The sequence below is a fragment of the Muntiacus reevesi genome, chromosome 10 (assembly GCF_963930625.1).
Source record: "Muntiacus reevesi chromosome 10, mMunRee1.1, whole genome shotgun sequence".
In the NCBI taxonomy this organism is placed as follows: Eukaryota; Metazoa; Chordata; class Mammalia; order Artiodactyla; family Cervidae; genus Muntiacus; species Muntiacus reevesi.
This window is the reverse complement of record NC_089258.1, coordinates 62,428,176-62,455,787: the sequence shown is the minus strand read 5'-3', so window position 1 is coordinate 62,455,787 and position 27,612 is coordinate 62,428,176. Positions and strand designations below refer to the sequence as shown.

At 39.5% G+C, this 27,612-nt stretch overlaps 1 protein-coding gene across 3 annotated transcripts in view; it reads right to left on the bottom strand.

Annotated features, from left to right (window-relative positions):
* MSR1 (macrophage scavenger receptor 1) overlaps positions 1 to 27,612 on the bottom strand; it is a 76,255-nt gene that overhangs the window by 17,884 nt on the left and 30,759 nt on the right. For 2 of the 3 annotated variants that reach the window (XM_065946805.1, XM_065946806.1), the window contains exon 8: positions 22,136 to 22,189. In XM_065946805.1, the coding sequence (XP_065802877.1) occupies positions 22,136 to 22,189 (54 nt within the window). Of the gene's footprint in view, positions 1 to 16,912; positions 18,119 to 22,135; positions 22,190 to 27,612 lie in introns of those variants that run through there. The other variant, XM_065946807.1, reaches the window with a different exon arrangement.

Below are 27,612 nucleotides of genomic sequence, written 5' to 3'. Positions count from 1 at the left end.
ACTTAAATATTTTGAGTTATAAATCAATTGCTGGTAGCTGATCACACTTTGATGATCCCTGATCATCTCTGAACTAATAGAATGAAAAGAAGCAGGTCAATAGATTCATTCAAGTGTCAGTATCATACATGCAACTACTCTGTTTTGGAGAAAAGTTCATTTTATCATTTTGAAGAGCCTCAATCACAGCATGTTTCTCTATAAGATAGTAGATCAGAATTTTCCATGAATGTGGATGTAAATAATGCCTTAGCATCACACTAATATAATTAGCCAGACAGATTTTTTTTCCCCCCATTGGGAAACTTTTGCCTTGTACTTAAGATTTCAGAAGAGTAACTTTTATGATTTTTTTTTTCTGGGTCACTATCTTAATTCCCTTCTTAACTTTATTAAATGTAGATTTTTTTTTCTAGAGTCAAATCACAGAAATATAGATAAACACTATGTGCCCACTACATGACCCTCTGTATTAGTTATTACTTTGTAATTGGCTAAAAATAGAAACACAAATCAAAATGGGAAAAACTCCCCATGTCAAAGACCACAGGATTCTCTCAGAACTCAGTGATGAGAGAGTAGTCAGGCACCTGGACCAGCTAAATCAAGACTTGAACCTGCTCAGGACTCTCGCCAACTGTTATCCAAGAGTCTCTGTTATGTTGCTTCATTCTTTTCTTTAATTGCCAGCTGGATATCTTTGTTCTTCAGTAAACAGGTCTGTTATCAACTCTTAAATTTATATTTTACATTCTCTTTCTTACAGACAGTTCTAAAATAGCCAGGGAAGTCCTCTGATGGCCTAGTTTGGGTGAGATTCCCATCTACGGACTCAACAGCTTAGGCCTAAGACATGGTCAGTTGTGTTCACATGGCATTCTTGGAATGGGGGAAGGAGAGAGGCATTTCCTGTGAAAGGTGAGTTTTGAGCAAAGACAGTAAGTCCAGTTCATAAAACACTTTAATAACCTTGGTGTAATTATGATTAATAATTGCAGTCTATGTTTAGCCTTGTGTTCTTTTTCATATCCCTGACTGTAGAGTATAACTGAAATTAAAAATGCAAGAGTTAGATAATCTGGATTCTACCTCTTCCTCTGACTCTGTTCATGTGAGCTATTAGACAGTTTAACCTCTAGGACCAAATTCTCCAACTGTTAAGAAACAGTACATCTTTTACTTAAACACATCTAAACACAACTTCTCTGTGCCAGGCATTTTCCTTGGTTCTATGAATTATTTGAACAAAGCATGTATCCTGCCCTCAAGACTCAAGTATTTTTGAGGTTATTATGAAGCTTAGTTTTGTAACAGGAGGGAAAAGGGCACGGCACAGCTTTTGAAAGAATGACATAGCCCAGTAAAACTCATTCAGTTGTGTCTGACTCTTTGTGACCCCACGGACAATAGAGTCCATGGACTTCTCCAGCCCAGAATACTACAGTGGGTGGCCTTTTCCTTCTCAAGGGGATCTTCCTAAACCAGGGATTCAACTCAGGTCTCCCACCATGTAGGCTGATTCTTTACCAGCTGGGCCACAAGGGAAGCCCAAGTATATTGGAGTGGGCAGCCTATCCCTTCGCCAGCAGATCCTCCTGACCCAGGAATCAAACTGGGGTTTCCTGCACTGCAAGCAGATTCTTTACCAACTTATCTATCAGACATAGATCAAGGACACAACATAAACAGATTAGAATCAAATGGCTTCGAGATGGCAGACAAAGTCAACTTTGATTAGACCTTGATCATCAATCAGCAAGTGAAATGTCACACCCAGAGGCACCATGACAGTTGCAAGTCACTGTCAAAAGACTAAGGAGTGGGTGGTGGCTGATTTCCTGAAAAATTCCACCCCTTCCAAAAAATAGTTGGAAACTTCATTACCAAGCCTATAAAACTAACCATGCCACATTTGTGCAGAAAATCCTGCAGGCTTCGAAAGGAGATTAGTGGAGACTTTTCAGTTCAGTTCAGTCACTCAGTCATGTCCGACTCTTTGACTCTTTACAATTCCATGGACTGCAGCATGGCAGGCTTCCCTGTCCATCACCAACTCCTGGAGCTTACACAAACTCATGTCCTGGATGTCAGGGATGCCATCCAACCATCTCATGTTCTGTGGTTCCCTTCTCCTCCCACCTTCAATCTTTCCCAGCATTAGGGTCTTTTCAAATGAGTCAGCTCTTCGCATCAGGTGGCCAAAGTATTGCAATTTCAGCTTCAGAATCAGTCCTTCCAATGAATATTTAGGACTGAATTCCTTTAGGATGGACTGGTTGAATCTCCTTACAGTCCAAGGGGCTCTTCAAGAGTCTTCTGCAACACCACAGTTCAAAATCATCAATTCTTCAGTGCTCAGCTTTCTTTACAGTCCAACTCTCACATCCACACATGACTACTGGAAAACCATAGCTTTGACTAGATGGATCTTTGCTGGCAAAGTAATGTCTCTGTTTTTTAATATGCTATCTAGGTTTCTCATAGCTTTTCTTCCAAGGAGCAGTTCAATTCAGTTCAGTCACTCAGTCGTGTCTGAATATTTGCAACACCATGAACCACAGGATGCCAGGCCTCCCTGTCCATCACCAACTCCCAGAGTTTACGCAAACTCATGTCCATCGAGTCGGTGATACCATCCAACCATCTTATCCTCTGTCGTCCCCTTCTCCTCCCACCCTCAATCTTTTCGAGCATCAGGGTCTTTTCCAATGAGTCAGCTCTTCGAATCAGGTGGCCAAAGTATTGCAGTTTCAACTTCAACATCAGTCTTTCCAATGAACACCCAGGACTGACCTCCTCCAGGATGGACTGATTGGAACTTCTTGCAGTCCAAGGGACTCTCAAGAATTTTCTCCAACACCACAGTTCAAAAGCAGCAATTCTCCTGCGCACAGCTGTCTTTATAGTCCAACTCTCACATCCATACATGACTACTGGAAAAACCATAGCCTTGACGAGACGGACCTTTGTGGACAAAGTAATGTCTCTGCTTTTTAATATGCTGTCTAGGTTGGTCATAACTTTCCTTCCAAGGAGTAAGAGTCTTTTAATTTCATGGCTGCAATTACCATCTGCAGTGATTTTGGAGCCCAAAAATATAAAGTCTCTCATTGTTTCCACTGTTTCCTCATCTATTTGCCATGAAGTGATGGGATCAGATGCCATGATCCTAGTTTTCTGAAAATTCAGCTTTAAGCCAACTTTTTCACTCTCCTCTTTCACTTTCATCAAGAGGCTCTTTAGTTCTTCTTCACTTTCTGCCATAAGGGTGGTGTCATCTGCATATCTGAGGTTATTGATATTTCTCCTGGCAATCTTGATTCCAGCTTGTGCTTCCTCCAGCCCAGCACTTCTCATGAAGTACTCTGCATATAAGTTAAATAAGCAGGGTGACAATATACAGCCTTGACGTACTCCTTTTCCTATTCGGAACCAGTCTGTTGTTCCATGTCCAGTTCTAACTGTTGCTTCCTGACCAGCATACAGGTTTCTCAAGAGGCAGGTCAGGTGGTCTGGTATTCCCATCTCTTTCAGAGTATTCCACAGATTGTTGTGATTAACACAGTCAAAGGCTTTGACATAGTGAATAAAGCAGAAGTAGATGTTTTTCTGGAAATCTCTTGCTTTTTTGTTGATCCAAAAGAGGTTTGCAATTTGATTTCTGATTCCTCTGCCTTTTCTAAATCCAGCTTGAATATCTGGAAGTTCACGGTTCATGTACTGTTGAAGCCTGACTTGGAGAATTTTAAGCATTACTCTGCTAGTGTGTGAAATGAGTGTAATTGTGCGGTAGTTTGAACATTCTTTGGCATTGCCTTCTTTGGGATTGGAATGAAAACTGACCTTTTCCAGTCCTGCGGCCACTGATGAGTTTTTGAATTTGCTGGCGTATTGAGTGCAGCACTTTCATAGCATCATCTTTTAGGATTTGAAATAGCTCAACTGGAATTCCATCACCTCCACTCACTTTGATCATAGTGATGCTTCCTCAGGCCCACTTGACTTCACATTCCAGGATGTCTGGCTCTAGGTGAGTGATCACACCATTGTGGTTATCTGAGTCACGAAGATCTTTTTTGTACAGTTCTGTGTATTCTTGCCACCTCTTCTTAATATCTTCTGCTTCTGTTAGGTCCACACTGTTTCTTTCCTTTATTGTGCCCATCTTTGCATGAAACGTTCTTGGTATCTCTAATTTTCCTGACGAGATCTCTAGTTTTCCCCATTCTATTGTTTTCTTCTATTTCTTTGCATTGATATCTGAGGAAGGCTTTCTTATCTCTCCGTGCTATTCTTTGGAACTCTGCATTCAAATGGGTATATCTTTCCTTTTCTCCTTTGCTTTTCGCTTCTCTTCTTTTCTCAGCTATTTGTAAGGTGTCCTCAGGCAACAATTGTGCCTTTTTGCATTTCTCTTTCTGGGGATGGTCTTGATCAGTGCCCCTGCACCGTATCATGAACCTCTGTCCATAGTTCTTCAGGCACTCTATCAGATCTAATCCCTTGAATCTATTTGTCACTTCCAGTGAATAATCATAAGGAATTGGATTTAGATCATACCTTAATGGTCTAGTAGTCGTTTAACCTACTTTCTTCAATTTAAGTCTGAATTTGGCAATAAGGATTTCATGATCTGAGCCACAGTCAGCTCCCAGTCTTGTTTTTGCTGACTTTAAGGAGCTTCTCCATCTTCGACTGCAAATAATATAGTCAATCTGATTTTAGTATTGACAATTGGGTGATGTCTATGTGTAGAGGCTTCTCTTGTGTTGTTGTAAGAGTGTATTCGCTATGACCAGTGAGTTCTCTTGGCAAAACTCTATTAGCTTTTGCCCAGCTTCATTCCGTATTCCAAGGCCAAATTTGCCTGTTATTCCAGATAGCTCTTGACTTCCTACTTTTGCATTCCAGTCCCCTATAACGAAAAGGACATCTTTTTGGGGTGTTAGTTCTAGAAGGTCTTGTAGGTCTTCATAGAACTTCAGCTTCTTCAGCATTATTGTTCAGGGCATAGACTTGGGTTACTGCGATATTGAATGGTTTGCTTTGAAAATGAACAGAGATCATCCCGTCGTTTTTGAGATTGCAACCAAGTACTGCATTTTGGATTTTTTTGTTGACTATGAGGGCTACTCCATTTCTTCTAAGGGATTCTTGCCCACAGTAGTAGATATAATGGTCATCTGAGTTAAATTCACCCATTCCCATTTAGTTCACTGATTCCATTATAGCTCACTGATTCCTAAAATGTCGATAATCACTCTTGCCATCTCCTGTTTGCTCACTTCCAATTTACCTTGATTCATGGACCTAACATTCCAGGTTCCTATGCAGTATTGCTCTTTACCTCATGGGACTTACTTCCATCACCAGTCACATCTACTGCTGGGTCTTGTTTTTTCTTTGGCTCCCTGTCTTCACTCTTTCTGGAGTTATTTTTCTGCTGTTCTCCAGTAGCACATTGGGCACCTACCAACCTGGGGAGTTCAGTGTCCTATTTTTTTTTTTTTTCCTTATCATACTGTTTGTGGGGTTCTCAAGGCAAAAGTACCGAAGTGGTTTACCATTCCCTTCTTCAGTGGACCATGTTTTGTCAGAACTCTACACTTTTAGAAGACTTTTAGTTCAGTTCAGGTCAGTTCAGTCGCTCAGTTGTGTCCAATTAGCACACCAGGCTTCCCTGTTCATCACCAGCTCCTGAAGCTTCCTCAAACTCAAATCCATTGAGTTGGTGATGCTATCCAACCATCTCATCCCCTTCTCCTCCTGCCTTCAATCCTTCTAAGCATCAGGGTCTTTTCCAATGAGTCAGTTCTTCACATCAGGTGGCCAAAGTGTTGGAGACTTTTAGGAAGTGTACAAATATGGATCCCTCCTCCCCTGAGGGACAGGTCCCCTTGGCTATGTATTTCATAGCCCAGTCTGCCCCAGACATCAGGCACAAAATTCAGAAAGCAACTGCTGGGCCTCAGACTCCAGTGAATCATTTGCTCCAATTCGCTTATTAGTTTTTAAAAACAGGAATATGGCCAAGAAGGCTGAACACACCCAGAAAAATATGCAAAAGACCCAAATGATTGCAATGGTTGTTTCTGCTCAGAGACCACCAACAAATCTTCTCACTCAGTAGCATATGAAGTTGCCAGCCTATAAAAACTAAACAGGCCACATTTCATATAGGAACTTGCCGTCTGTGATGGCCCACACTGTCTGTGGTATGTGCTTATCTCTGAATCTGAGTAAATCCACTTCTTACCTATCACTTTGTCACTCACTAAATTCTTTCTGCAGTGATACATCAAGAACCTGAGCTTCCTTAGGTCCTGAAACCAGGTATGGTGGGTTTTGGCAGGGTTCAAATCCCAGCACATAGTTCAAGTTCCAATCTGAGGCACCCAGTTTGGGTTTATTCTTCAAAATGAAATATAAATCTGAAGTTTTTACTTTTACAAGTTTTGAAAATTTTGAGATTTACATTTTAAGGTGAGAGTACTTGAATATATTATCATACTATTAAACACCTTACTTATTAATTTTTTAACTACTTTCCTATTTAACACTAACCTTCTCAAAGAGGAGTTTTCAGCCCAATAGGTTGAACTTTTGCAGACAGACAAAACCTACCGTATGGTTTCAGAAGGAATATATGTGACTTTTATTATTTCCAAACATGATGGATCTTGAAGAGGCTCATGAGACCAGTAGTGAGTAAAATATGGCCCTTAAGCCAATCCTAGCTTTCTGTTTATTTTGTAAATAAAGCTTTAGTTTATTTACTAAATAAACCTTAAAATTTTCCAAGCACAGCTTCAACAATACGAGAACCAAGAACTTCCAGGTGTTCAAGCTGGATTTAGAAAAGGCAGAGGGACCAGAGATCAAATTGCCCACATCTCTTGGATCATAGAAAAAGGAAGAGAGTTCCAGTATAACAGCTACTTCTGTTTTATTGACTACGCCAAAGCCTTTGACTGTGTGGATCACAACAAATGGTGGAAAATTCCAGAGATGGAATACCAGACCACCTTACCTGTCTTCTGAGAAATCTGTATGCAGGTCAAGAGCCAACAGTTAGAACCAGACATGGAACAACAGACTGGTTCCAAATTGGGAAAGGAGTATGTCAAGGCTGCATATTGTCACCTGGCTTATTTAACTTACATGCAGAGTACATCATGAGAAATGCCAGGCTGGAGGAAGCACAAACTGGAATCAAGATTGCCAGGAGAAATATCAACAACCTCAGATATGCAGATGACACCACCCTTATGGCAGAAAGCAAAGAAGAACTAAAGAGCCTCTTGATGAAAGTGAAAGAGGAGAATAAAAAGCTGGCTTAAAACTCAACATTCAGAAAACTAAGATCATGGCATCTGGTCCCATCACTTCATGGCAAATAGATGGGGAAACAATGGAAACAGTGAGAGACTTTATTTTCTTGGGCTCCAAAATCACTGCAGATGGTGATGACAGCCCTATAATTAAAAGACACTTGCACCTTGGAAGAAAAGCTATGACCAACCTAGAAAACATATTAAAAAGCAGAGATATTACTTTACCAACAAAGGTCCATCTAGTCAAAGCTATGGTTTTTCCAGTAGTCGTGTATGGATGTGAGAGTTGGACTATAAAGAAAGCTGAGTGCTGAAGAACTGACGCTTTTGAACTGTGTTGTTGGACAAGACTCTTGAGAGTCCTTTGGACTCCAAGGAGATCCAACCAGTCCATCCAAAAGGAAATCAGTCCTGATTATTCATTGGAAGGACTGATGCTGAAGCTGAAACTGCAATACTTTGGCCACCTGATTGCGAAGAGTTGACTCACTGGGAAAGACCCTGATGCTGTGAAAGATTGAAGGTAGGAGAAGGGGATGACAGAGGATGAGTTGGTTGGATGGCATCACTGAGTTGATGAACAGGGGTTTGTGCAAGTTCAGTAGTTGGTGATGCGCAGGGAAGCCTGGCATGCTGCAGTCCATGGGGTTGCAAAGAATCGAACATGACTGTGCGACCTAACTGAACTCAACTGAGAGCTTTAGTGGAGCGCATCCATGCCTGTTAGTTTACGAATGATGTAGGTTTGCTTTCAGGCTACACAGCAGGGTTAAATAGTCTGACAGAGACCTTCTGGCAAGCAAATCAAAAATATTTACTAGCTGATAGTTTTCTGAAAAAGCTTGGCAACCCCTGATATAATTGAAAACACAAGACTAGTATGATAGCAGATTTCAGTAGGGAAAAACCTGTCACATGACCCCTGATTCATGGACCTAACATTCCAGGTTCCTATGCAATATTGCTCTTTACAGCATCGGACCTTGCTTCTGTCACCAGTCCCCATCCACAACTGGGTGTTGTTTTTGCTTTGGCTCCATCCCTTCATTCTTTCTGGAGTCATTTCTCCACTGATCTCCAGCAGCATATTGGGCACCTACCAACCTGGGGAGTTCATCTTTCAGTGTCCTATCTTTTTGCCCTTTCATACTGTTCATGGGGTTCTCAAGGTAAGAATACTGAAGTGGTTTGCCATTCCCTTCTCCAGGGGACCACATTCTGTCAGACCTCTCCACCATGACCCGACTGTCTTGGGTGGCCCCACACGGCATGGCTCATAGTTTCATCGAGTTAGACAAGGCTGTGGTCCATGTGATCAGATTGGCTAGTTTTCTGTGATTGTGGTTTCAGTCCGTCTGCCCTCTGATGCCCTCTCTCAGTGCCTGCTGTCTGACTTGGTTTTCTCTTACCTTGGATGTAAGGCTATAACTAACCTCTACTTACGTTTCCAGTTTAACGCTTTGAAAACCTCTTTGCCCCTCCCTTCTTGCTCCCTTTTCTTCAGTTACATAATTACTGACATTTCCAAATAAGCCTTCCCTCCTTTATTCCTGGGACTTTGGTCCCTCAATCCCCCACACCCTCTCCTCCTCGCAGCCCCCACCAACACCTCCCATTTCTTCACCCTCAGTGCCCAGTTTTGATAGACACTCTTCTCAAACTTGGACAGCACTGAAAGTGTTAGTCGCTCATCTTGTCTGACTCTGCCACCCATGGACTGTAGCCTGCCAAGCTCCTCTGTCCAAGGGATTCTCCAGGCAAGAACACTGGAGTGGGTTGCCATTTCCCTCCCCATGGGATCTTCCCAACCCAGGGATCGAACCCAGGTCTCTCACATTGCAGGCAGAGTCTTTACTCTTTGAGCTACCTGGGAGCCCAGCACTGCTGACCTACAAAGCACCGGAAACTGGTTTATTGTCGCCCCCATACTGAAACCCTTCCAGTTATCTTTTCCATACCTGACCAAATAGCACTTGATGAAGCATGATGGTATAAATGAATGAATGAATTTTGAGCTATTCTTGATATGTGATCTCTATGACCTGAGTGGATTAAATTGGCAAATGTTTAAAATATCAAACACTGAAAGGAATAGAATTTAGTATGTCACCCGTCTCTAGAGAGAATGTTGTTTCTATGTGCAGAAGCAGTAAAGAAAATTGCACAGGGAAGGTTGATTAAAAAAAAAAAGAGTCCTATTACAGGAAAAAAATCTCCATGGTTGTCCACTAAGAGCCCACTAATGTGGAATGGTCTGGTGGGAGGGTTTGATCAGAAGCCTCACAAATTCCAAAGCCTGATTTTTAGGTTTAGCAGATTTATCTCTTAGTGACAATCTAATGTTAAACAGAATCTTGGGACTAAATGTCAGTGCAATTTACAACTAGAAATGTAATTGCCTCAAAAAACAGGAATATTTTTAACTACTTGACAAGGCCATTTTCTCTCTGTGGGCAATCTGTGCAAGAAGTCAAATCATAATCAGTGAATTATTCGTTTAATTAATTTATTAATTTACAATGAGGCAGAGCAGTGAGATTTTGCCTCTGGGATTGGCCCGTGCTCTTTTTCTTAACACATTTTTCTTTCTATATGTTAATATATTTCATCAGGTTAGGGGATTTTACATATCTCTGCTCTGATTCACTGTGGTTTAATTTTCTAAAGGCAGTCTTACCATACTTATTTCCTAGGGTTAGAAGGAAGAGTAGAGTACTGATAATTTCTATATATTTTTAAAAGTCTATAAGAAAGATAAAAACAATATGTGAAATACTTATTATACAAATAGCTCATTCGTATGTCTATAATCATAAGGTATCAAACAAAAAATAACAAGCAGGTAATTTACAGAAGAAGGTTTTTTAATCTGAGAAAATAACTTCAAATTAGTGCAAGTTACCAAGTTCAGTGGCCATTGTTGGTTTTTTTGTTTACTTGTTTGTTTATTGAAGGCTTATTTTTAAAGGAAGAAGTAAAACAACTACATTAAATATCTGGAATAGAGGAATAGCTAAATTAATTATAGTATATACATTAGAAGGATAGTTTTAGAGGCATTAAACATAATTGTCAAAGGAATCATGTAAAAATGAAAAAAATGGTAATATAAAATTAAGTGACTATATTAATATTTTATTTTACTATGCCAAAAAGTTGATATAAAAAGACTAGAAGGAAGTATCCAAGATATTGATAGTAATATTCTATAGGAGGCAGGAATTGAATATAAAATATTTTTCTTATTTTCTGAAATTATATTATTTTTAAAATTAGGATTAATTAAAATAAGTGGCGGCCAGATATTCACTAGTGTCCTTACTGTTTTAAAGGGTCTATTACTCAAATAAAGCCGAAATTTGTAAAACTGAGGAAAATAACAAACTTAGAATGAGAGATCTTGTATAATGTTATTTATATAAAACAGAAAATAATACCATCTACTATTTATGCAAACATACACATGTAGTAAATATATAGAAGCATGAATGGAACCAAGCATGTAAACTCCATGATGGAAGTTTAACCTAGAAAAACAAGACAGGCAAGCATAAATGGGACTTCAACTGTGCAAGTTAACATATTTCTTAAAAAAAAAGTAAATACATGCAGTCAGTATGGTAGAAGGACAACACCTCTAAAATGCATGCGTGTAAACATGATTATGTATCAGCTATTTGTTGTAGCTTTTTTTTCTTCTTGTCTTTATATTTGAAATCTATTTTATTTAAAAAAATCTATTTTAAGACTCATGTCCATAGGGCTGCTGATGGAGCCATCCATGAGCCCAAAATAAATTATAGAAGTGCTTCATATGTTTTTCTGGAAAGTTAGGAAAAAATATGAATCTACCAAGCATAGGACAGGAAGAGGGCAGGGCGCAAACTTTTAAAAGAATGACAGAGATGCTGTGGACACAGCATAGACTGGTTAGCACCAACTAGGTCCAAAACGGTGGACAAGTGAACTTCCACTAGACTTTCAGCCTCATTATACACTTACTATAATACATAGGAAAGCTAAATGACTCACCTACAGGCACCAAGACAGTTCTAAGCCCAGCCATAAACAGACAAAAGGGCAGTGACCCAATTCCTGGAAATCTTCACTTTCATCCCCAAAATAGTTGGAATAATCCTCCCACTTATTAGCCTCTAAAAACTAACCACCTTGTATTTTGGGGCCTCTTACCTTCTGAGATGGCCCAGACTTTATCTATGGAGTGTGTATCTTCCTGAATAAGCCGTCTTTTACTTTACTATGACTCTTGAATTCTTCCCTGAGGGAAGCCAAGAACCCATACTAGACACCGTCCCAGGGACTCGCCTGAGACCTGAGATGTGACCATCTTCTTGCTCCCCACTTTCTTTCCTGCAACAAGCTCCAGCTTTCAAAATTTTAATTTTGAAAAGAAAAGTCAAGAAGAATGTGAACTCTGAGGCATCTCTGCATGTGTCCAGCACTGCTACTTGAGTGGAAGAAAAGAATGGAGGTTAAAATGACTTGAGGAGTGCAGTTATTTCATTTCAATTATTATCATATTGCTTGCCTTACTGTCATACTTTATTTACTTCAAATCATTCAGTGGAATTATGATTTAGGGTTAAATTTATTACCCAGTGGTAATTATTGTATTTGAGTTCCAAATGTAGAAAAAAAATGTTTGTAAAAGTCTAGTTGCAAGTTAACCCAGAAGTCCTTGTAATATAACAAAATTCTTCTGGAAAAGGACCTGATTTTCTTTTTTTAAGATAATTAGTCTAGAGATGTATTTAGCTATGAAAGGCACAATCTGGTGTGAAATAGAATTTATATTTTATGGCAAGATCAAAAAATTTAAACATAATTTTTTTCTGCCCTTTGACCTCTTCTGCCCCCCCACTGTTCACTGTTGATGCATTATGCATCAACCAGACCTCAGCCATCAGCAGAAATACCTGCTCAGCTGTAAAGAGCAACAGTGTCCTAGGATCAAGACAACTCCTTAAAGATAACATTCCCTCTAGAGCTTGTAAGGGGTCAGATGACCTAGCACAATGACCTGAAGATCTGGATTAGGTAAACTGTCAACAATAACATCATTTGATGCACAGTCCTCTGCCTCAAAAACTTTTGCAACTGGGCCTTGACTTCCAGTGGAGCTCTCTGAGATGCTCTTCCCAAGCTATCATCCTCAAATTTAGCTCTAATGAAATTTTCCATTTCTTCCTTTGATTGATGGATTTTTTTCTTTTACAATGGATATCATATGTCTGGAGAAATACATTGAACTTCTTGGAAAAATAATTTAACATATTTTGAATCTTACTCTGGAAGTTGAAAGAAACAAGTATTCTGGAAATCCCAAAACAAAGTAAAAGGGAGAAACCGGAGGGAGAAGATCCCAGCTGAGCAGGGGTGTGTAAAGTTTTTTGGTTGCAGGGGAGAGTCTGAGGATAGCGGCCAGTGAGGAAAATTTGGTGTCTAATCTAGCTGGTTTTCAACACAGGCAAGTTCAAGGTTCAGCTTGAAGTTGTAGACTCTTCTGCCCACATTTCCTGTTAGGTGTGATTCTTCAGTAAAATTCTCTTACATCCCCAGGGAGAACTAGGGAACATTCTCAAATGAAGGGAGACTTGTGGTGCTCAAGGTTGGAATGAGCGATGTGGGGGGGAAGCAACAACAAAGATGTGTGGGTGTGAGTTTCCTCAGGCTACTATAGTAAATGGTACCAAATTGTGCAGCTTAAAACCACAGAACTTTATTCTCGAAGTACTGGACATCAGAAGTCTGAAGTCAAGACGGTGGCAGGGCCTTGTTTTCTGTGAAGCCTCTGGGGAGAAATCCTTCTTTTTTTAGCTTCTTATGGCTCCAGCAAGTCTTACATTCTCTGGCTTGTGACCAGATCACTCTAATCCTTGCCTCTGTCTCCACGTGGTCTTCACTGTGTCTCTGTGGCATTTTCTTCTTATCAAGATGCCCATCACTGGCTTCAGGGCCCACCAGAATCCAGAATCCTCATCTTAGCCTAACTACATCTGCAAAGACCCTACTTCCAAATAAAGGCACATTCTGAGCTTTCAGGAGAAAAGGAATTGCTAGAAACCCTATTAAACCCAATATCACAGTTGTCGCAGGGGTTTGAAAGAGGAGATGAAGGGAATATATTTTTTTCATATTTTCATCAAACTGCTTTAGACAGGAGGCACTGGAATTGCCTTAGGATATGAGGATGGTGCTCAAACAATTTATTACAATTTTATCTCAGGATTAAAGGACTGATCCCCCAACCCCGCCCCGGATTTGAGGACTGTGGAATAGCTGGGTAGTGGACACTTGGTTGCACTGGAAATTAGTGACTTAACTAAATTAACCATGATGGCAGTGAACACCCATAGTTCAATAACTGAAAGATTGAGAATGTGTTGCATCAAAATAAATGGTAGTGAACTCAGATGATACTGAGTAAATCTGTTACAACTTAAAAGTTCTTACTTTGCAGTGGATTAAGCAGGATATGAGTGAGAACACAGCAGAAACAGGGGTGAGGGTAACCAGAGTACCCAGGAAGCGTCCTGCAGGGTAAGCCACAGTGGGAGATATTTCTGGGACACTTCATGTGCAAGCAAGTAACTCCTCTGGCTGTTCTAAGGAATCTAATCTTGAGGTTTGCTTTGTAGGGAGCACAGTGGCCAGAGAACCAGGTTAAGGGGACGAATGATTCGTTGTGACCTGGGAATTCCCTGGTGGTCCAGTGGTTAGGACTCTGTGCGCTCACAAAAGAAACAATCTTGGATTACTGTAAGATGATGTTTACTGCAGAACAGGAAGCCAGGACCAGTTCTCTGAAGAAGGAAGGAAAGCCATTGGTGCCTCCAAGCTTGTGGAGACATGGGAAGTGGCGTGTTGGGTCTCTCTGCTCCATTTGAACTCTGGCACATACCTGGGTGAATTACAAACTTTGCTGATGCAAAAGACCCGGCTGGAACTGTATTGATTTTTTTGTTGTTGTTGTTTCCTTCTCATTATCACTGCTGAGAGTCAAGCTGTGAAACAGCTGGGATAGGTCCTAAACAGGACCAGTGCTAAGCCCTAGACTCATTACTGATTTAAATCTCTATTTCAATTTACAAGACATATTAGTTATACACACTATTAAGGAACACATCTATTGCTTCTTAATGGAACACTATGTGTTTTTAGCAACCATCTGTGGAATCATATAAAGCTGAAAACACCACATAACTGTTGAGAATGATCAGTGTTTATGTAAGTTACATGGAGCCATCACTGTTCGGGGACACTGCTCTGCTGAAGCCCAGCTGGGCCACTGAGGAAAGGACAGTGAGCAGTTAAACAAGAGACATGATGAAAGAAATGGGACATCCAAGCAGCAACATAATTGGGAAAAAAAAGTGCTCAAATGGAGCCAGTTACTGAAATAAAGATTGAATATTAACAGGTAGCTTCTTCCCCTGGCACACATGAGTAGCTCTCAGCAAGGTAATGGAAGCTTGGTGAGCATTCCAGAAAGACTATATTTCTGAGTTAATATTCTTTAGGGAGAGACTGGAGGCAGTGGCTGAAACAGGATATGAAGGAAGAAACATAAACAGAGATTAAACGAGAATGCTTTCTTGGAATCTGACCTAGTGGAATTCATGCTCTAAGAACTTTTTCTTCCATAAGGTCTTCAAATGACTAGGCCCATCCTAGATAATCAAATTGCTCATTACAAATCTCTTTCTCTCCCTTCTTTCTCCCTCTCTCCACACCCTCCATATGATATATTCTTGGTATTTATGTATAAATATATAGAAAACTAGTGTGGGAATGTTGGATGGAAACAAATAGGGACTTTGGAGATCAACACACCAGGTTTTGCATTTCTGTTGTACCACTTATTAGAGGCGAGCTTCAGTTTCTAATCTATAAAATGGGACTGATGATAAGACTTACCTCAAAGGCTCTTCTGAAGATCAGAGGAGATAATGTATTAAAGCCCCTGGTGTTGAGAAAATATTCTCCAAATGCTCATTATTACAATTATTTTGTGGTTGGAGAAGAAACCTTGACTTTGATCAGCTGATTGCTTTGAGAAAGACCAAGATTCATTCAAGGGTGTGCTGAGTCCTCAGTAGTAATCAAATGAAAGACATATTGATATTTCATATCATGGTATGAGTTTCACTGTATGTAGTCTTATTGTGCAAAATGCACAGCAGAAAACACGGACATTAGTACTTGGTATGTTTAGGACAGAGCATCACGCAGAGTATTTAATTGTATAGCAGGAATTCCATTTGCCTGAAACACATACACATTGAGGTTAGGGTGAGAACATAGCAAACTATTAGGACAAGCATTAGAACTTGATGCAGACTTATTTTCTCTTTAGTATATGTTATTAAATCAGGTGTCATGTGTCCATTTGAACTAGACGTTCAGCATTTACTTTTGTCTAGAGAAAAAGCCCTGAAGCCCTAAAGTGGAAAGTTCGGGTTAGTATTTCACACACTTAAGAAGTTCTTTGCAGCCTGGAGAGCCAGATAGCTTGTGAACTGAATCCCCTAGCATGGTGTCCCAGGGAGTCTGGGTTCAGGGTCATCCTGCGGCCACCGTGGACCGAGTGCTGCTGGAAGGGAAGATGGCTCCCAGTCGTCGCCTGGCCCCCAGCACGGAACAAGGTAGGACGCCCCATCCAAAGAAACCACAGGCACAGAGATCCGACTCATCTTCAGACGTCTGCAATAATTGGCTCCTCAGCGTTGCTAGTTTGCTAGCATTGAGGATGGGTGGTCTGATTGCTCCCTGCCCTCTTCTCCTGGAGACCTTAGTGTCCAGCCGGCATAAACCCAGAGTACCACTGACAGCTCTAATTTGTTTCAACCTTTCCTGGAGCTTTCTCATCAGCAGTGTCATGGGCTCATCCTCCGTTCCTCAGAGCCTGGAACTCCTGTTTTATTAGCCTGACATTTTGTTCTGACCTGTGTTGACAGCTTCCGGCCTCTGGTGGGCACTCTGTTTAGCCGCTCCTTTTATTTATAACGTAAGCTCTCTTCCTCGGCTCAGACAAACTCACTGATTTGTGATCTGGTCACACTTGCGTTGCTCTATCTAATGTAAAATCTCATCCAAGTCTCCAGCATCTCTCTTTTTGTCCATGGCATTTATTTGGCTTCTTGCATTTTCATTTGGCACACATTTGTGTTCTGATTATGGATTTAAATGTCTGCATTAGACCAGTGAGAAAGAATAGCTCCAGGTTAGAGAGACCCACTGTGTATACTATGCCTTACGAGTGTTAAGCGCTTCATGATTTTACAGACCATCTACATACACGGAGTATCTTATGTGACTCTCACGACAAAACTGTGAGGTGAGTGATACAATGCCCATTTCACAGGCGAGGGAATGAAAGTGGGGAGACACACAGGGATGCAACTGAGAATTCTCCTAGAACCTTAATATCCTGAATCCTGGGACTATATGTGTTAAAACTTGAAGGGAAGGAGAGGTGAGAAAATTCCATCTGCTGATTAACAGAGAGAGATAGACATTCAAAATGAACTAGAAATCCCATAGCTTTCTTTTTTTGTAGTTTGTCTTTTCCTACTTTTTCTCCTTTCTCATTTTCAGCTTTTTTACCTATAAAAAATATCTCCAGTTCTACTGAAATATTTCTTTTTCTCCAGGATCTATACACGATATTTAAAGTACAAAGAATTCCTTTAAAAAAAATGTTTTTCTTTATAGTTTTTATTGAGTAACATAACTAACACACTTAGAAACTTTGTTTTTACATGTGCTTTTACCAAGGATATTAAATGCAACAGGCTGGTGAAAAAAGCTTTATAGAATAAAACAGTTTCAGCATTTTTTTCAGCATTATTTTTTTATGATCAAAATATTCTTGCTTGAAAGAGCCAGATAATTTAAGGCAACAAATTTTGATTTTTTGGCTCAAAAATGTTGAAGGAACTGCCCCAGTTCCACTTGATTTCATGATAAAACTTGAAAAACATATGCCATAAACTGGAGAATAAGAAGACAAGAAGGTAAACTAAGCAAATCAAAGTCAATTTACCTTTTTAAAATTCTAAGGAATTGAAGACTCTTGATCCCCTCTGAACACCCACAGAGCCCAGTTCCTTCCCCCTTCTAGCCTTGCTCTAATGTATAACTGCTTGTGTCCATGTTTATGTTTTTCAGGGACAATTAGTTCTGGAAGGCCAGAGATAATAGCTATCTTATTAGCTGTTAAGTCTAGCTCCAGGAGGCATATGGTAAACATATGCTGGACAAACAAATGGATTCCTTTATGGCATCGCTATCTCTGGCTGAGACTGATATGCTTGAAGGTAAAGAACTCACATATAATCTGTTACCATGAGATTTCTCCTGGGAGCCAACGGATTCAGGAGACACTAGATGAGAGGTGGCAGAGTGATCTTGGCCTGGCTCTGAGGAGGGTAGGAGAGAGCAGTCTGCAAGTCAATACATGGAGGCATCCCAGCTCAGGGACAGTGGTCATGGAGAGGTGCTGGAGAGCGGACAGGTATGAGCAGGGGAGCAGAGGCCCCAAAAGCACCAAAGGACCAGGAGAGGAAGGCATGCGGAAGCTGACACCACGTGGGAACCAAGGTCGTTTGGAGGAGCCACAGGGGGATCCTGGAGTCAGTTGTGCTGATGACTTGTCCAGAGATGAAGGGCCTTTTAATGAGATGGTAGCACGGGGTGTCCCGCCCAACCCACCTGATCTTCAAAGGGGCCTGCCCTAATACGATCAGGGAGTTATGCTGGTCCTGACACATATATGAAAGAGGAAATAAGAATGAAATTAGAACATGCTCCAGCACCATGCACAAAAATAAATGCAACATGGATTAAAGGCCTAAATGTAAAACCAGATACTATAAAAATCTTAGAGGAAAACATAGAACACTCTCTGACAAATATCACAGCAAGATCTTTTTTGACCTACCTCCTAGAGTAATGAGAATAAAAACAAAAATAAGCAAATAGGACCTAATTAAACTTATAAGCTTTGGCATAGCAAAGAAAATCATAAACAAAATGAAAAGACAACCCACATAATGGGAGAAAATATTTGCAAAGTGACCGACAAGGGATTCATTTCCAAAATATACAAACAACCCATGGGGCTCAACATCAAGGAAACAAACAGTCCAATCAATAAATGGGTGGAAGATCTAAATAAACATTTCTTCAAAGAAGATACACACATGGCCAAGAGGCACATGAAAAGATGCTCAACATCTCTAATTACCAGAGTAATGCAAATCAAATCAACTATAATGAGGTATCACCTCACACAGGTCAGAATGGTCATCATCAAAAAATCTACAAATGATAAATGCTTGCAAGGCTGTGGAGAAAAGAGAACCCTCCTACACTGTTTGTGAGAATATGAATTGGTATAGCCACTACTACGAACAGTATGGAGGTTCCTTGAAAAACTAAAAATAGAACTACCACGTGATTTGGCATTCCCACTCCTGGGCATACATCCTGAGAAAGCCATAATTGGAAAAGACATGTACCACAGTGCTCACTGCAGTACAATTTACAGTAGCCAGGACATGGAAGCAACCTAAATGTCCATCAACAGAGGAATGGATAAAGAAGATGTGGTGTGGAAAACTACTTGGCCATAAAAAAGAATGAAGTAATGCTGTTTGCAGCAACATAGCTGGATCTAGAAATTGTCGAAGTGAGTCAGACACAAAAAGACAAACACCATAAGATACTGATTATATGTGGAATCTAAAAGAATGGTACAAATGAACCTACATGCAAAATGGAAACAGAGTCACGGATACAGAAAAAAAATAAAAAACAGTTACCAAGGAGGAAGGGGGGTGGGATAACTTGGGAGATAGGGATTTTCATTTACACTCCACTAAATGTAAAATAGATAACAAGGACCTACTGTATAGCACAAGGAATTCTACTTAATACTCTGTAATGATCTATGAAGGAATAGAATCTAAAAAAGAGTGGATTCACTCTGCTGCATAGCAAAAACTAACACAACACTATAAATTGACGATGTGTGTGTGTGCTAAGTCGCTTCAGTTGTGTCCAACTCTGCGACCCCATAGACTGTAGCCCGCCAGGCTCCTCTGTCCATGGGATTCTCCAGGCAAGAATACTGGAGTGGGTTACCATGCCCTCCTCCGGGGGATCTTTCCAACCCAGGGATTGAACCCGAGTCTCTTATGCGTCCTACAAAGGCAGGTGGGTTCTTTACCACTAGTGCCACATGGGAAGCCAAATCAACTATATTCAAATAAAATAATTTTTAAAAAGCTGAACCCCCCCCCCCACAAACAAAACAGGAAGTCAATTATTATTTTCTTTATATTTAAATCACACTTAAAAATATTTTTTAAAATTATAGCAAAATAATTCAACATCAATTTTCATATATTAGAATTAATTGAAGATGTGGGGAATAAGGCACTTTCATACAGAATAAATTGGTGCAACCTTTTAGGAGCCATTTGCAAGAATCCACCAAATTGTAAAATGCATGTCATCTTTGAATTATTGATTATACTTATAGCAAATTCTCTATTAAAAAACATTCCCAAAAGATCAGGTAAGAGAGTGCTGAAAGTAGCATTGTTTCTTAAAGCCAAGCTAAAGCAAACAAAAATCATCAAGTGTTCATCATTAGGGAACTGAATGATATATTATGCTAATTAGGGCAGCACTATATTAATGGAATAGTGTGTAGCCAGTGAGAGAGAAAAAAGTACCATAAGTATTGCCATGGCAGATGATTGGTACACTAACTTAAATAAGAAGACAGAATACACTGTGTAGATATTTCTGGATATGATTCTTTGTGTGTTTTTGAAACATTATGGAATTATATACTCTCCATGGAAGAATACATGGAGAGGAATCTGGAGGCTATGTACACACATTTATACATGGAAATTCCTCTTAACACTTCTTCAAATAAAGCAAGCACATAAACTTCAAACCAGCCATGAAAATACCTGTAACTGAAAACATTTCTGAACACATCTGAAAACAAAAAATGTTCAAAGCATTTGAAAGCCTCAGGTAACAAAAGAAAATGTGGGTACTTGGTTAAACAGGCTGCAAAATAAAGGTTTCCCTTATTGCCAAGCTTGGCCAGAGTCAAGGTTAAGAAACTCAGAGAATGTCTTAAGAAAAGACAAGAAGGAGATAAAGAACCAAAGATGGAGATTCCCATGAACAGAGGAGCCTGGCAGGCTACAGTCCCTGGGGTCACAAGAGTCAGACACGACTTAGCGACTAAACCACCACCAGAGGAAGAGATAAATTTTGAGATAAACATGCAGATAGAGAAGAATTACACAGCAGTTCAGTGAAAATAAGTGGGTGACAGGGGAAAGGGGAAGAAATGGAATAATCACATCAAATAATAAATGGACACAAAGGAGGCTTCTTCCTAATCATGGACTGTAGCCTGTCAGGCTCCTCTGTCCATGGGATTATCTCGGCAAGAATACTGGAGTGGATTGCCATTTCCTGCTCCAGGGAATCTTCCGACTCAGGGATCAAACCCGTGTCTCCTGAATCTCCTGCATTGGCAGGTGGATTCTTTACTACTGAGCCACCTGAGAAGCCCTCAATACAATAACAACAACACTAATAATCACTGACTCACATTAAAGCACTTTGAGGATAAACAAAACTCAGTATTGTTCAATTTAAGGGCACACACAGTTCAACAATGAAGCAATTATGGAAATGACTGTAGAAAGCATCATGTGGTTATACCACACTTAAATGGCTGGCATTCACAATGCTGACCCTAAGTTACCTAAATGTGGCATCCACACAAATTAGTAGATTAAAATAATTATTTTTAATAAGACAGAAAAATTAGTACTGCATTTTTAAAACAATAATTACAATGGAGAACTGCTAGATTTCTATGGTTCCATGAAAGGATTTGCCAAAATCTGTCTCAATCAGGCTCCTGATGGGTAAAGATTAAGATCATCTCTGTGGGTATCACCTATTCTCACAGGCACACACACATATACACATTACATGCAGCGCCTAGTGCGAACACAGAGAAGGAACACATTGGTTTCTGAGAAGTCAAATGCGAATTCCTCATTCACTTTCAAAATTTTTTCATTATATCTGGTAGGTTCAGAGTAGACATACAAGTGTTGACTTATAAAGATAAGTCATCTAATATTTAGTTTTCAAGGTCCAATTTACAGATTCTCTACACTGGAATATAAGATCACCATTCCATTCACAGAGAGTCCTGTTGTGAAATCTATGCTATTGCAGTTTCGAATGTCTAGGATATTGAATATCACTTGTCAAGTTTTTATCAAAACAAAACACAAAAAAACCCCAGCTGTCACAGAATTAGTCTGTCAGCGTTCTTAGATTGTGCAAATTCCTATATGTAACATTTCAGTTATTTCGGTTAGTAGGTAAGGAGGCTGTAATTGTTTCTATTCATAAGCTTGATTTTCCTTCAGCAGATTGAAATTGGCTTGAAAATTGAGCAATTTTCAGTGTGAAATTTTTAGAAAATTATGCTCATCACAAAAACTAAATACAAATGGGTAATGAGATTTAGAGCTGTGTAATTTAATCTATTTGCTTTATTCCAATTAGCACAGTTTACTTGCAGAAAACTGTGGCTGACTTTCAGAGCATCTATGGATCAACACTGAAGTTCTCAACCTTTACCTCAAGAGCAGCCCACCACTGTCACAAGCTTGTTTATTGCCAAGGCGCACAGGAAAAAAACCAAGAAATTATAAACTTACTTTGCATGCTCCCACTTCCTTTTTCTCCCTTCTGGCCTTTTTGTCCATTAATTCCTTTAAAAAAAAAAAAAAAAAGGAAAAAAAATTAGGCAATTCAAAATGCTTGCCCTAAAAGGAGACAGAGCGTGACAAGGTCATCTAGATCATCAATGTATAACAACCTACAGATGCTCAGACATAATAATGTTGATGATGATGATAATGATGATGATGACAGCTATCATTTTAGAAGGCTATTATGAACTTGGCATTTTATGGGTAGGTCCTTTACATACATTATCTCAGATTCCTTACCAGGGCATTAAATGTTCCATTTTCCTAAAGTAAGCAAAACTGAGGAGTAAGCAGTTTGTTTGGGGCTTATGCATGCTCCTGTCTATCCTTTTTCTCTGTGCCTTCCTCCCTTCCCCAGAAAGTCTAGTGTCCTCCATCTCCTCTCAAACCTTGATTTTCCATTTCCATTACAATTTTTCTATCTTACTTTCTAGTTCTTTTTTCTTTTGTGTGGAGCCTCGCAAAGACTGGGCTGTGAATGAACTTCTGGGAGTGCTGAGATCCTGATTACTTCAGTCCTGGGGAAAGCTGGGAAGGTTTGAGGGGGTTTCTAAACCTCTAGGCTTCAAGAAATTTTGAGAAATTTTGGCTTCGAGAAATTTCTTTCACATAGTTAGAGGTGTAATACAAAAGGTATTCTAATAAGGTTTAGGGCTTCAGATACTTATGGAAGCATTGCTAAGACCCTGCTCTTTGCTAACGGGTTGCTATTTCACCCATGGTTCCATTCGGAAAGGTAGATCCAGAGGATCAGTTCTTAGCACCAACAAGAGACTTCACGAGGGACAATCCCGTCTCATGAGAGGGGTGCTGCTCTTGCTTATTGAATCTCCTTCCAAGGGTCCTCAGTTGACTGTCTTGCAAATAATGACCTTCCTGGTATAAAATGCATGACTGATCATGGTGCCTTCTATCTCTTAAGTCAAAATCTTTATTAACATTCTTGATTTCCTCCAATAGCACCAAGGACTGCTCTCTTTTCATCCAAGAACTCAGAAAGCAGAGTTCAAAAACTCATGAGCTTTGGGATAAAAACAATCATTTTAAAATCCTTTGTGTTGAATTATTTCGCTTGGCCACTTATTAGGTATGCGGCTCTGAACAGGTCTTTAAACCTTTCTGAGCTAAAGTTTATTCTTCTTTAAAATTAAAAAATAAAAACAATACTTTCTATTGCAGAGTTGCCTTGAAAATTAGCAACCATGTTTATAAAAGGTCTTGCCCATAAGAGATGCATATAAGAGATGGTAGCTCTCATTATTTGTTGTACAACATCACTTAGCTAGAATGGTCTCCATTATCTTATTCTTGGTGAATCAGAGTGGATATTTTCATTTCAGTTCACTTTTTTATGGTACAGTTATTTTAAACTTTATTTTTCAGTTTTACTCTTTATTTTGGATTTTATTTTTTTGTCTGTTTTCTCCTCTAGTTTACTTTGCTTCATCTAGGCTTTGTTTTTGAACACTTGTCCTTATTTGACTTTTAGAAAAGATTTTTTTTTGATCCCCAACTTACTACATTTTAAAAAATACAAAATAATGTGTGATTTTATTAAAAATTAAAATTTCAAATTAAAATTTTATTGTGAAGATTTCATGAAATACCAACCATTCTTTATCAGAGTATGATAAAGAGAAAGTCTCTAATTGTTTTACATCTATGATTACAATGTACATCATTAAATTCACTTTTTACTTATGATTCAGTCATTTCAGGTAATATTAAATCGACAAGAATCATTAATCTTGCACAAAGTACCCAAAACCGTTTCTACTTTTTTTTTAATGGTAGGTTTTTATGAGATATAATAACAAAGTTTTAGATTTCCTCAAGAGGAAAAATCTAAGATATTAAACAAAAATTGGGGATAGGGGTTTAAAATGGTTCTAATTCTTTTCAGAGAAGGTAATAAACAATTTTATCATTCTAGCACTATTTTCACAATTAGAAAATAGTTGTAAAATTATTCTTGGAAGTCTTTTCATACTGCAATTTGTCTTCAGTATTTAAACAACAGAACAGATTAAACCTAAGATCTGAGCCAATGACCCACTTTTCTTCTTATAAATAAAAACAAATTTTAGCATGATCCAGAGATTTCCTCACAAACAGCATTTGGAAATCTTTTTTCACTCCTGAACACATGAAAAACATCCTTTCTAGAGAACAGGGGTTCCTCCCTCCTTTATGAAGAAATGCCTTAGACTAAAAATGAGCCCAACAACTTTGTCAAAATCTGGAGTTAACCACCTCCTGTCAGATATGTCACTCTTCCATCAAAAATAAAGAACGAATATTTCTGACAGTCACTGAAAAATAAGACGTAGATGGTATGTAACATACTGCCACTCTAAATTATAAGATCAGAGGAGCTATTTTCACCGACACCATTGTGACGTCAGGCATTTTCAGAGCCCTGCCGTGAGCCGGGTGCTGGGTTCCCGTGTTCACACGCAGGCACGCTCAGCTCAGCCAGAGTCTCCACATCGATTCAGATGTGACACCCTCCCTCCTCAGCCTAGTGCTTCTTCCTGTCTCCTGGATTCTTCACCTTCAACCTTCTTCCTAACGTTTCACAGTCTTTTTCACCTTTGCTTCCTCTGTATCTTCAGCAACTCCTGTATTTCATCTGGCCATCAGCCTTTAAATAGTATTCAAATTAACTTCCAAAGAAAACACAAAATCAGATGAAAGAACTGAGCTGCTCCTCCCCCCAGGCAGAGCCAGACCTCCCTACCCCCGTCTACGGTCCCCACCACCAGCTACCCCTGGGCCTTCCCTTGTCTGGCTTCCACCCAACCCCACCAGAACTGCTCTAATAAAGGCAACCTCCTCATAGCAACAAGTGCAAAGAGCTTTCTGTGGGCCGCATCTCATTGACCGACTTGTGCCACTGTCTGCCTTTTCCACATCACCTTGTCTGGGCTCTCCTCCTCACTCGGGCTCCTTTGTTCTTTCTGCTCTGTCTGTACTTCTGGAACCACTTCAGCCTTTATCCTAGGCCCCTTCTCTTCTCACTGCCTACCCATGAAATACTATTAAAATCAACAATTATTAAAATTCATTGACCTCAGTGAACATTTATATGAGCTTGACTACAACTTTGTCTTTTTACCTCTGGCTTCTCCTCTGAGTTCCAAACCCATATATTTGACTATCTATAAATATCTCCATGAATGGCACAGAGAAAGTGTTTCATAATTGTTTGTCAAATAAATAAATGAATTTGCTATGGTCTATAGCTTTAGACACTCCTAAGAAAGACCATAACTCATCCTTAGAATCAGACTTTGAATGGATTCCAAGAGAAGTAAATTATTTACATTGCTGGAAAGTCTAGTTCATTTAAACAGGTTATATTCAGAGTCCTTTAGGGATTTTAAATATATGTAAGGTTACACATCAATTAAATCTTCCAAGCGCTCTTCAGTAAACCTGTTGGGATGATAAATGCTCTATAAATCTGGGATGGATCAAGAAGAAAGTCTTCCCTTTTTCTGCTTATATGTGTATATTTTATCAGTTAAGGACTGTATCTTAATTACTTCTCATTCCCTTGTACCAAGCATTGTCCCTTGTGTGTGAATATGTTTATATATATGGGGGGAGGGGACTTAATACACGTGGAAGAAAGAGGGCAGGGTGGGGAAGAAAAGGAGAGCAGGAGAGAAAACAGGAGAAAATAAATAGGGTTGCTTTTTTTAAAAACTGTTTGCTTGGAAATCTGATAATGCTTTGACATCACTCAGATAGTCCAGGCTGTCATTATTTAGAAGACAACAATTAGCAGATTTTATTTCTAATTTTATTACTCTTTGGACTCTTGTATGGAAGGACTCATTTACTGTTTTAATCTGAAGTATAACTAAACTAGTACCAGGCACTGCTGCTCACATTTCTAGCAAATTTGAATCTTTTAATAAGCAAGGGATATCCTGAGAATATCTTTGGTCAAGGGATTTATTACCTCTGTACAGAGTTACTGTTTCTCCACATTTCTTTACTGGAAATGTGGTTCTCAAACTGTGATGCCTGGATCAGTGCCATCACTATTACCTGGAAATTTGTGTAGAGTAAACATTCTTGGGGGAACCCAATTCTTAACCTACTGTATTAGAAACTCTGGAGTTGGAGCCCAGGAGCCCAGTAAGTTCTTTTAACAGGGTCCTACAGGTGATTCTAATGCCTGCTGAAGCCTGAAAACCACAGACAAAAATGGAATTCTATGCATCTTTAGGCCAGCTCCCATAGAACTTTCATTAACACCTTGTCCTGCTGTATGGAATTAATCATTCTACTTCCTACTTCCACAGTTTCCAGCTCCCATTACTTCTGTCCGACTGTACAAATGTTTATTACTTACCACTTGGCAATATAGCTAATTGCTTCTGCATTTTTCTGCCCCTGCTCCCTTCTAAAATTTCTGTGCAAAGTTCACAATTCAAACTTAGGCTACTGGCATAAGGAGTAGAAATAATATCATTGTGTATGCAAATTATAACGGGCCTGAGCATGTTGATTATTAAGTACTAATAAAATAACATCCACTAGATCATCGAAAAAGCAAGAGAGTTCCAGAAAAGCATTTATCTCTGCTTTACTGATTATGCCAAAGCCTTTGACTGTGTGAATCACAACAAACGGAAAATTCTTAAAGAAAAATTCTTAAAGAGATGGGACCACCTGACCTGCCTCTTGAGAAACCTATATACAGGTCAGAAAGCAACAGTTAGAACTGGACATGGAACAACAGACTGTTCCAAATAGGAAAAGGAGTACGTCAGGCTGTATATTCTCACCCTGCTTATATAACTTATATGCAGAGTACTTCATGAGAAATGCTGGGCTGGAGGAAGCACAAACTGTAATCAAGATTGCCAGGAGAAATATCAATAACCTCAGATATGTAGATGACACCACCCTTATGGCAGAAAGTGAAGAAGAACTAAAGAGCCTCTTGATGAAAGTGAAAGAGGAGAATGAAAAAGTTGGCTTAAAGCTCAACATTCAGAAAACTAAGATCATGGCATCTGGTCCCATCACTTCATGGCAAATAGATGGGGAAACAGTGGAAACAGTGGCTGACTTTTATTTTTCTGGGCTCCAAAATCACTGCAGATGGTGACTGCAGCCATGAAATTAAAAGACGCTTACTCCTTGGAAGGAAAGTTATGACCAACCTAGACAGCATATTAAAAAGCAGAAACATTACTTTGTCAACAAAGTTCTGTCTCGTCAAGGCTATGGTTTTTCCAGTGGTCATGTATGGATGTGGGAGTTGGACTATAAGGGAAGTTGAGCACAGAAGAATTGATGCCCTTGAACTGTGTTGTTGGAGAAAACTCTTGAGAATCCCTTGGACTGCAAGGAGATCCAACCAGTCCATCCTAAAGGAGATCAGTCCTGGGTGTTCATTGGAA